We start from the raw sequence: 11,919 nt of genomic DNA, 5'->3' as shown, positions 1-11,919 counted from the left end.
ACGATTCAAGGGAAATGTCACATCCTTCTATATCATCTGCTAGAAGATCGTGTATTATGATCTGAAATACCGACGGCGTTGTGCACTGCTTTAGTGCGCACTCTACGATTTACAAGGATGATTCTAAGAACCACGTCAGACTAAAAGATCCATGGATCACATGGATCGGTAATTAAAAGAAGAAAAAAGAAAAAAATTCGACGGTCGTAATGCGGAGCAATCTTTGGTCAAAAAGAGTAAATTATATAATTAAAATACGTATAAAACTCTAGCATAATACTTTGAATGATCTATGCGTTAAATATTGCAGACCACCTCATTTTAATGTATAAAAAATGTAAGCACACAGGGGCAAATTTAGATTAAACAGAGAAGAGTATTTCTTTTGACCCTGTATCATCCCGTCAATTAATTTCTTATCTCTATCCAGTATAATAAATGCCAAGAAAAGGAAAATTTCGAAGTGGCAGAGAGAAAGTAGAATAAGACAAGGTGAAATTGAAGACACAAGGATACAATGAAGAGGCGTAAACCACGCTCGCTCACGGTGAAGTGCTCTCACCAATGGTCCGTGCGAATGTGACTCCGCCCCTTTAAGCGTGGCTAGTTTTCTCCCTTGTGGTTCCATCGTGATTGTCGGCTGTGCTTGGTCGAGCATGCGCATCAGTCTGCATTCATACGAACACGATCAGAAAAGCAAAGCCGCTGACTTGATCACACAAATGCGCAGAAGTAGTATGCGCGCAACGTCAATGCTAGCGGCTACCGATTGGTCCATCGACCACTTGCAGCCCTCTCAAACCATTTTCTTTCTTACTTTCCTTCCCTCAATTTCTCTTTCTCTCTTCTTTAGCGTCTTGTTCGTTCAACAATTTTCATTCGACTGCGTCTTGTTCTTTCTCCCTCTCTCATTATCCCAGATCTTGATTTCCTTTTCACTCGCACAATTTTAACACAAATTCTCCGTATGCTAATTCGTCTGTGTGTGTGTATGTTGAACAACTACTACAGAGAACGGGCGGGGGCTACATTCTGAGGCTACGCTACTAGCCGGAGAGGAGATTTCTTATTTCTGCTCTGGTAAATCTGTCGCCCCAGTCAGTGAGGCAGCGAAGGGCGAGCCGCGCACCATTGACCGTGTCCGTGCTTCTTTTTTCGTCTCGTCTAGCCCAGCGACCCAACGACGCTGTTCTCCGTTAACATTTTCTCTCTTTATCTCTATCTTTCCTTCTTGTACATCAGCAAACTTTCCCTTTCTCGCTTCTTCTTTTATAGAAGAGCACATACGGACACGGTGCATAGGTACTTACTCTTGCCACGTTGTTCTATCGGATATTCAACAGTTGACGTTAAATCAATTGAGTTTTTCCCCTGATCTATCCACTCATGGATGGTAACCTTCTCGTCCCGGTTGGTTGGTTAGTTGTGCGTGAATGAAGGACCTAAACGTGATCGACGCACTTCATTCTTACAGTTTTATTCGACACTGTGACCCGACGTTTCGGTGTTTTCTGTCCGTCTACCTGTTTGTAGATGAACCACGAAGTTGCGTCAACTTGTTGCACGTTGCATCAGTGAAGTGTCTCATCGACGTTTTTCCGATCATCTTGGTGTTCCTCTTCTACCGTTCAAACGGTATTGAACGCATCTTCAAGATGACTACAGTGCACGGATCTCTACGGCAAAAGAAAATGTGAGGTCACAGAGATGCCAGCGCGTAGGGGAACGCAAGGTGGTGCAAGATGAAAAGAGTGTAAAAGAACCGGATGTACTTGGCGGAACTTGGAGAACGTGTATCAGATTGAAAGATTGGAGAACACTCGGTGGGCTGAGAATTTGGCAGGCCGATAACGTTAATAAGATTAAAGTAATCGGGTGGAAAGACTTTATCGACGGAGAACCGTTTGGAGAGGTGACGGAGAAACTCGCGTTGCATGTAGCCGACGGCTGCTTGGCTTCCCTTCCCTCATGGATCCTATTGTGCTAGGTGAGCAATCGTCCCTGCAATTTATAAACTATGTAAAATAACATTGTTCGACATCTCACGCTTAATTATGTAACACCTGTACGACCGTACAGGGTGGGTCATGCAACAGGAATGAGCTTCATTTACATCAAATTAATTAGCTAGATTGACCCTCTGAAGTGGGTTAAAAGGTTAAAGGGACCACTCTTACCGCAATGATTTTTAAGTAAAAGTTTGGAACAACTTCTATCAATCCACAGACGATCCCTCTTTCTCCTTGTTCTCGTTTCTTTTCTTGATAAAAGATCGAGGAAGTGGTCCATGATAAAAGATCGAGTCCGCTTAGTGTGCAACGTGTGTGTGTCAATCAACTTCGACCTAATTGAATTTATAATTAAACGAGAGACGTGGCGCTTCGTTGTATCTTGCGGCGCCGTCGCTGGCGACTTATTAATTTCGCGCTAATGCGAATGATAATATTAAATAGGTTACCAATCATGTCTTACCAACACCTAACTGATGCACGTGTCTTTGTTTTCTCCGCGTCTCTGCTTTGTAACTGATACAAAGCACCTACTTTTCTTTTACAAAAGCTTCAAAGTCCAACAGAGATATAGCAACATGATGAAGCGCGAAAATTCAGCTGGAACGATGAAAACAATTGTGTTACTCGATCGAATAATTAGCGTGTAAAAGAGCGTACGAATCGGTCCATTCATAGAAAGTTTATTATACTTATTTCTCCGGCAACCTTTGACCTTGCTGCTGGGTCCCGGATACCCTCTCAATCCTTATCGCACCATGCTTTCAATCTCTTTTTTTCTCAAACTCTCAACCAGCCAAAGCAACGACGTACAAGTTCGTTCGATCGGTGTTTAACCTTTTCACTGTTGAATCCTAAATTTTTGTTTCAAGGCTCTCTTCTCTTTTGATGAAGTTTCTCTTCATCGAAAGAGATGACTGTTGTCTTCTACCTATCCAGTACCAGCTTCTCCTTATCACCATAAATTGTTTTTTCATATTTCTCATACATTCTTGCCCTCGTTTCCATCAATTTACTCCAATTGATATTCTTCGATCATTTTCTGTCCAATTTGCTCCAAGATACTGGAAGAAGAAATGGTCGATGCATGAAGAACGATATGTCCAATCAACGGTATTGAAACGAGACGGTATCGTGACCCACATATTGGTAAAGCTGGAGCATAAATCTTCAAGATGTACCACGTTTGTTGTGACGCGTGAAACGCTGCCGATGACCTAGATCTAACGTGTTTTACCCTTGCTGCAATTCCCGATGATTCGATGATGAGGACACCAGATTCATTTGGTGAGAAGAATAATCCTCCTGAAACAATTTTGTTAATTTTCATAAGTATAGGTATATATATATCACAGGTCTGGGTTACGGTTGATCCAGAATTCTACGGTTACTCCTCTGCAAGAACTCGAAAAGATTCCAAACGTTCTTGCTTATTCGAAAGATTCGAAACATTCGAAATGGTGCAAAAACAGCGCAGGAGCGTTGCATTTTATAATCGTTCTTTACAGAGTGTCGTGACAAATTTTTATTGTCCATCGTATCTCCCACGTTACTTACACCCGCCGCGGCGCGTCAGCAGAAATACGTTCTTTGGTTGCGTTATCGTTCGAATACGTTTCCAATGTATATCGTTACATATCGAGGTCTTGAACCGTACATGCGGTTACGACTGTATTGGTGTCAATGACTTCGGAGATTGTCAACGTCATCGGAAGAAAAAAATGCAGCGGCTGATAACGCGGGCATTTTAAACGGACGGGGATCGTTTCACTTTTCTATCATTCTTCTTTCCGTCCCATAACCATTTCTATTTGCGAATTAGAGTTGTTGCTTGTTTAAATTCAACGTTACATTTTTAAGCCAGGGTGGTTAGGATTGTACCTGGAGGAAGCTTCGTAGTTCCACGAAATTGTTGACACTGACAGGAAACGTACAGTTACAGATTCATTAGCGTTCAATTAGTACCGTTTGTTCCAGTTAAACAAGGAAGCAAGCTTTTAAAAGGTCCGGTTGACACAGGACTGCTCAAATACTTGTATTAGCTTCTGGATGTCTCTCGAGCTACCTAAAGACCGTTTATCCTTGACTTCTTCCTCCCTGTGTTCCTCTGAAATTTTAAAAGCTCTAAGATAATTTCGTTGCTAATTTCTTTGTCCTTTTAAACACAAATCTTCTTGCATTTGTGATTGCAATTTTGACTCTCCTGAAGATCACGCCAGCTACGCGCCAGTCTACGCTTTTAACAATATAGTAGATTCAACTTTGAAACATGATTGTATGTATATAAAAGTTGAAGTAGTTGAAGGCAGAATGTTTATGACGTTATCAACGTTAATGTTCTGATTGATAGGCATGTAAATGTAGCGTGTATTTGGCTATGAAAGCTACACGACAAGGTGGAACGTATTCTATGCTCTATTAGATACCGAATACATTCGTCTACGATCGCGCGATGAAACGATGTTGAGATGTATGGTTGACAAGTTATTACTTGCACGATTTGGACGTGAAGTTCTGCATAGCCGTACGCTGATTCAAAATGCTGGCGGCCCGCCACACTGGATTCTTCTAATAGCTCATCTCAAAAACTCGTGACCGTAGATCGTTTGAGTTAAGTAGCGATTTTGGCGCGAAGACAATTCGTCTATTCTCTTCGACATTCCTTTCGGAGCAGATACTTCTTAGAAAAAAAAAACAGAAGATAACAGTTGCAAGCTTACGAGCTTGCAAGTTTTCAGGTCAATGCGTTGATACTGCAAAAGAGAAAAATAGCAATATTATCTTCAAAAGTGGAAACACGTTTAAAGGATCTAGAAAATGAAAAATAAAAGGGAAATGTACTTTTGGCGGTGCAGATTTTTTGTTCGTCGATTGGATATATTTCCGTCCCACTGTCATCGCGTATTCCAGATGTGAACGCGGTTCACGCACACGTACAAGAAGTTGCCAGATAAATTTTGCACCAGTGTATTTTAGGTGCACGAAGAAAGGTACAGTCCCTGGGGTGAGAAGAGGGGGGTAGAATAATTGAGGGAAAGTTCAATGAGAAAAAGAAAAACAAATGAAAACTGGGCAAAACGACAAGAAGAAGCCACATAGATTGAAACTTGTTCTTGTTGGTGCAGAGTAGCCCGATTGGTGGTGAAACTTGAAAAATACACTCGGTGTTCGATCGGTGTTTTCTAAGTATATAATCGGAAAATAACATTATAATTAAATCGAGTGGTAGACGCGTCTGGAAATTCGCAGAGCTATGATGAAACTATATTCGACGAGGTCAAACGGTTATCGTGAAAAATGTAGCGCGATTAGCGCATAATTAATTTCCTCTTGCGTCAAGTTGCATAAATTTCGTACCTATAAATAGATCGTTCGTTAATCTGGTAAAAGAACTAGAAATCAGTTCTTCCGATTTGAGAAACGAATAAATTTTTCCTATCGTACGAAAAAAAAATGATCAGCATGTGTAATATATCTGTGGGTTTAACGTAAACTATGCTTGCATCTCTACGCACGTGGATAACACGCGATAACATTTGGTCAACGAGAAAGCTTCGACTGCGACGGATTTGTTGCTGCAAAGAGACAAAAATGCTGGACGGTAAAGGATCCTTTTCGGTTGAACGCTGTTTGGCCGGTTCCCAGATTACCAGGCTTCTGGAAGTAATGATGAAACGTGACAAGCCTATTTTAAACACTCGTAGATACACGTGTTATAAATCTATGCACATACCATACATCAGTTCGTTGTCGAGTATCCTGACTAAGTAACGAGACTTGTAACCCTTCAACTTAGGTGTCCTCATTGGGCAAGCTTTGAAACTTCGATCTGAAAATTGCTGACGATTATACAGTGGATCGTTTCAACTTCCTCCACGTCCTGCTGAAAGATTAAGGAGTTTTAATTTTGTAAATTCTGACGTGTCGTTGCGACGAACTAATCACTGACATGTGCTGAACGTCGCGCGGCTTGGCACCGCGGAAATTAAATTAAAGATCCGTTTCTATAAAGGCAAGGAGGCCGACAAAGAGTAAGGTTTTGAGGGTCGATAATTAGCGAGTGAGAATGGTAGACAAACACTGGCCGCGTTTGGGCCAATCTATGTAAGCGAAACACATGTTTTCGAGGGTGACACTGACATCCATCACTCGTTTCGTGCACGCCCACATCTCGGACCATACTTCACCGTTCACTTTTCTACTTATAACAGCGGCTTTTACTCGTCCTTTTATCCGCGACAATTTGTTCCGCCTACCCGGTATCGTTTTCGCAAATTTCCAGTTACGAAATTAGCCGATCCACCCCGCTCGTGAATCGTTCGATGCTTTTTTCTTTTCTTTCCTCCCCTGCTCTCTCGGCGTTTATATGTCTATTTAAATTTCTTTGAAAAAAAAAAGCTCGAGATTATCAATTACATCCTGGACCTCTTGACTATCAATCTTAAGCAAAAGCATAGCGCTGATTTCCATCATTTATTCAACATAATCCATGACTGTTAAGGATATACCATTGATGTTGGTACAATGTAGTCCCTGTTTGACTCAAAACTTACCCCGTATCTTAGGGCGACTTCATGGCGAATCCAGCGAATCGAGGAGAAATAAATTGTAGCAGGGAGATCGAGTGAGCTTATACATCTGCGAATCGTCGCGTGGAACCGGCGATCTAGCCATTTCACGCACGTACACGCGCGTCAACGTCGCGTTGCGTGCACGCAATATTATTAGACTTTTTCTCGGGCACAAGGGTGATGAATGGTCGAGATCAAAGGACCCGACGCGTGTAGTCATTTTACACGCGTGTAATACACGTATCCAGACCGACTAGGAGAACACGAACGATTCGTCCGTATGTGTATGCCTGTGTTCTCGACTCTCCGCACATGCTTTACATCGGGAGAGCCCTTCTCGTTTGGGACATTGGCGTTTACTTTTCGCTAATCCATCGAACCCTTTGAATACATACTGCAAAAACTTAGAACTTAATATAAAATATTATCTACCCTATAACTTTGTAGTTTGAAAACAAATCATTCTTGGATCTCTGTTTGTTTAAACACTCACCAGATATCGAGAGAACGTGATTTTCTAATCGTTTTAACCAGGGCAGCCTTTTTTCTTATATTTCCCATATATTCTACCATCCAGTGGAACCTTACCAGTTAGGGAGAGCCTATACCTTTGAAAATTTATTACTGACCCCTTATAGGATTTCTAAAGTCGAGTCCTCTAAGGCCCATTGATTAATATGCTTCAAGGGGCAAGAAAGATGTATTTGCTTTGGATCGTATCTGAAAGTGCAGGTGTTTAATAATATTTCACATGTGATAAGGATTTCTTATTTCCTAAATTTGTATCTACTTCCAATTTTGTCAACCGTCGACAGATTCATCGAGTAACTCGAAAGATAGATGTTTCTGAAAAAGCCTGGATATTCATCGTAATTATAAATCTATCAGAGGAACGGTTTATTTCCTCGTTAATTACTCACCTATATAAGAGAGAGCCGACCAAAGGAGCGCATAAACCATGCCTCTTGTCTCTTGTTTAACGAGCGTGCACTGCTACTCCCTCGCGATCGAATGTTAGCCGGCAAAAAGACGGAGCTTTAATGTAACGCGGGTCATTAAGTCCAAATCGTTGGAGTTTAACGGGCCACGTCGGGGTCGTTCCACGAAACAGCGATCCGCTGAAAAACCTGTGCTCCTTTCACTGGGGTGATTCCTGGAAAATCATCGTTTATCTTTCAATTAAATCCTCTGTGGAACTGTTTTCTTTTCATTTTATCGGTACTCAAATAACAAATGTAATATTGCCAATTTGTTATTAAACCCTGAGCCCTTCATGAGTGCTATTTAATGAAATTATGTTAGATTTTCTATGAAACAATCTAATAGTTGAAAGGTATAAGTATCCCATGGCACGAGGTCGATATTAACGTTTTGACGATTGAAATGTGGCGTAAAGTGCGCGTGTTTCGCGCTTCTGCCAAGAAACCGCCATCGTGGAGAGATCGACGAGGGGATGTCGAAATGAATGATGAAAAAAATGGTGGCCGGTGGCCGGGCAAAAACGCGTCTCTACGGTCGGCGGCGTCGCCGACGAAACTCTTGTTCCAGGAATCACGGAGGCAACGTAGGGCCCTCCTTTCCGCCCGCGGTTTTCTTATTTATTCCTCTTCTCCGTAGCGCGGTGAACGTACATCGGTTGCCCTCGGTGCGTAGAAAGAGAAACGAAGAAGAAGGAAAGCGAGCGAACCGAACGGAGAAACAGGAGAGCCACATAAATTTCCCCTTCCGCGGACAGGAAAGTTCTTCTTCTTCTTCTTCTTCTTCTTCTTCGCTGCATTTCCTTCGCGGATATCCGTCTACCTATCTATTTCGATTCTACGCCTCTTCAAATAGATCCACCAAGAGAGAGAACCTCGATCCTTCCTCGACATCAAAGGACCTGCAAGATGTTTGCACATTAGCGTTTTCATACTTGTAACTATTCGCAAGTCTGACAAGATTCGAAAATAAAACAAGTGGTATGTTTGCTAATTAACACCACTGACTGCCGTGGAGATTACCGATGACTGGCGCCACTAATTTAATATAACCGAGTAAGTATTCAAAGGAAAGAACAATTAAATATTACTAAAAAATTTATATTTGTGATTAATAATTGAAATACTAAAATACTCAAATAATAAAAGATTAACTTACTCGGGGTATGAGTGTTACTCGAATTTTCGCGTTCCAGGGAAAGTTAGAGCAACACGTGAGCACCGGTCTGGGGTTAAAGATAGCCCTCTTATTATGCTCGTAACGGGTTGTTGTCTTTACTTACCGGCAAACGGAATTTAGGTGGGTTTGGAACGCAGTTAGGAGGCAATTGCTAGGGCATCGCTTCGCTAATTAAGGGTTGTTACAAGGCAGTTTGGATTAACAGGAGCAGACTGCAACATACATCTGTATCTCATTAAAACGAACCCTGGTGCCAGGTGTAAGTCTCGATGCAATGTGCATTATAGTCGCGTTATTTAGTGGACTCGCGATTACGTCGCGACGAATCGATGGTAAATTTTCTGTCCTCCTTGCATTCCAACCAGATCGTTAAAATCTGTGAACATTTCCACGAACATTCATTTTTATAAATCAACATCGTATTGCTTTTATCGCGTTCAGTCGGAAACGCGGTGTCGCGTATCTGAAACAGACGAGAGCAAATAGAACGAAGGATTTATTGGTGGTTTTATGAACTAGTGGAACCACCCCCTAATCGACTACGTCGTCTATAAAAAGCTGACCCAAAGGGTCTTTCCAATCAAACAGGACCTTTGATACTTTTTCTTCCACTGGTTCCAACTATTCGTCGTCCAATATTAATTATGTACTGTATGCTGGTAAATAAGTAACCGACCTCCTCTCTAACATTTTAGTCTCCTATTTTGTATTCTAACTGAGAGTAAGATAATTAACTGTTCTGCTTGTCTGACCCACCCTGTATAAATCTACCTCTATACGACAAGCTATCCCATGTTAAAATTTAATTTACACTGTTTACAATTATTTCCTGGACAGAAAGTAACGCGAGCGAACTTGGTGCAGATCAACAGCAGCAGCAACAACAACCACACCAGCAACAGCAGCAACAGCAGTACGGCGAGGTAAATCAACTGGGGGGTGTGTTCGTGAACGGTCGACCTCTGCCAAACGCGGTCAGGTTGCGAATAGTGGAGCTTGCACAGCTGGGTATCAGACCGTGCGACATCTCGCGGCAGCTGCGAGTCAGCCATGGTTGTGTCAGCAAGATCTTGGCCCGATACCACGAGACGGGTAGCATACTGCCCGGTGCGATCGGTGGTAGCAAGCCCCGGGTGACGACCCCGAAGGTTGTCCAGTACATCAAACAGCTGAAACTAAAGGATCCAGGCATCTTCGCCTGGGAGATCAGGGATCGTTTGCTCTCTGATGGAGTGTGCGACAAATACAATGTACCTTCGGTGAGCAGCATCTCGAGAATACTAAGGAACAAGGTCGGCGCAGCAACCGCGTTACATCATCATCCGCATCATCCACATCATCCGGCGCATCATCACCATCATCACCATTTGTACGCAGCCGCGGCTGCTGCTGGGGCTGCTCTCTGTCCTGTCCCTTATCCGCCGACGCCTTATCACGCGACGCCGCCACCCGCTGTAACGCATCACCATCATCATCATCACCACCAAGGTTGGTAGATCGAACTGTCTTGTTTCTGCTTGTCTTCCGAGCGAGAACTTTTCTAACGATGGTGCACCAAAAAGTAAACTACCGATGAGTTCTCGCTCGAGACACCAACCTACTTACTAAGCACGGTACGTAACACATTGGTGGAAGAACATCAGGCGCCGTCTCTGCTCGTGTCGTGCACCAAACGTTGCACCAAGTGCAAGACACGATCGGAGAAACTCGGCTCGGTTCTTCATCAACGCAACTTGAAGTGTGCGTTCAGTTCTAGCAGCGAGCTCGCGGGATATCAGGCAACAGTCGCGTCTCTTTCTTCCATCTTGATACGAGCGCTGATTATCGAATTCGAAAGAACCTGTCCCTACCAATTTGGTACCGGTGCGTTTCCAGTTGGTCCAACGACGCCGAGCAAGCTGTCGCCATCGTCGCCGACCTCGATTCACGGTGTTGCTCATCAAACGGCAACCGGTGTTCTGCAATGGCCGAGTCCTCACACGGTTCACGACATCCTCGCCAGCGGCTGTAATTTGACCAACTCCCAGACATCATCGTCGTCGCCCAATTCACCGCTATGCGCGGCAGTAAGCGACAACAATAATCATCATCATCATCCTCACCACCATCATCAGAGCAACGAGAACGCTGCCAGCAACAATAACAACGAGGAGACCAGTGGTTATCATCATCCGCATCATCATCACCATCACCATCAGCAGTATTACGCGTCCGCACTCTACCATCATCACCATCATCATCATTCGGACACTGTGACACCGGTCGCCACCACGTCACCGATACTCAGCGTGCAATCTATCATGATGCAATCGTCGGTGGCTAACAGTCAACCGGCTAGTCCTTGTAACTGAAACAATTAGATCTTTTTTACAATTATTTGCGAATCTTAACGTGTTCGAGGAAAGAACAAGTTGAAAAGGTTGAAAAGTGATGAAAGAGCTCGGTGAACGTGAAAGATCAACTTGTTGAAAATGTGTTTGCGATAGAAATGACCAAATCATTTGTACTCGACGATGACCAAAAGGTAGCATTACGTTATCCTGTAACTAGAAATTATCGCTCGAAGCGATTACGAACGGTACATCAGCACCAGTATTATATATTTTATATCGTCGTTTGCCAAGAGTGCCTTTTATCGAGTGCCATAAAGAATTTAGGTAATGATGTAATCGGCTGTTCAAAGAGCGTTTAAGGAAGTTTCTCGAACGAACTGTATCCATATTATTTAACTGTCTAAATAGTTTTCTGCCATGCTTTTTTTATGGAATGCAACTTTTGTCATGAGGAAATATATATTTTCCTTAATGTTAAATAACAACACTGTTTTCCTTCTCATCTTACCTTCCTAATACATAGTCCACACACATTTGCCTATAAATTACAGTTAAATCGCGGAATCCAGAACCTGAAAGAAGTATCAGGTAAGTTTTGGCACGAATCGGGCGAACAAATTGATTAATAAAAATGATCGTTGATTTACCGTGAAAGTCTTGGAGGGATTGGTCCGGTAATGATGCATTTCGGACAAACTGTTATGATTTTACGAGGGGTGGTATCACTATAATTAACCAGCATTTTTTTTTTTGCGTCCAACATTAATCTATTTCCTAGCTTACGGCTCACTTGGCACGCTGAAGAGTTCGAGAATACAACGGTGCTTTAGATTCCTTACGATTCCGTTC

The 11,919-nt window shown here is 42.7% G+C and overlaps 1 protein-coding gene across 4 annotated transcripts; it reads left to right on the top strand.

Annotated features, from left to right (window-relative positions):
* Positions 1-9: 9 nt before the first annotated feature.
* Positions 10-11,552, top strand: LOC114877325 (paired box protein Pax-1-like). 4 transcript variants are annotated; one of them, XR_003789547.2, is made up of 4 exons: positions 10-1,987; positions 3,071-3,296; positions 8,198-8,613; positions 9,575-9,661. XR_003789547.2 is itself a non-coding variant. In XM_029189735.2 (3 exons), exons 1-3 carry the CDS (start codon positions 1,969-1,971, stop codon positions 11,086-11,088), a joined length of 1,146 nt encoding a protein of 381 aa, XP_029045568.2. In that variant the 5' UTR covers positions 12-1,968; the 3' UTR covers positions 11,089-11,552. The 4 variants fall into 4 exon arrangements, 2 of the variants coding, with proteins under 2 accessions (XP_029045568.2, XP_046142050.1); XR_003789546.2 differs by having other exon boundaries at positions 3,365-8,613; XM_029189735.2 differs by lacking the exons at positions 3,071-3,296; positions 8,198-8,613 and adding an exon at positions 10,613-11,552 and having other exon boundaries at positions 12-1,987; positions 9,575-10,225.
* Positions 11,553-11,919: the final 367 nt, after the last annotated feature.

This window comes from Osmia bicornis, chromosome 6 (genome assembly GCF_907164935.1).
Source record: "Osmia bicornis bicornis chromosome 6, iOsmBic2.1, whole genome shotgun sequence".
Classification (NCBI taxonomy): Eukaryota; Metazoa; Arthropoda; class Insecta; order Hymenoptera; family Megachilidae; genus Osmia; species Osmia bicornis.
This window is presented reverse-complemented; position numbering and strand designations above follow the sequence as displayed.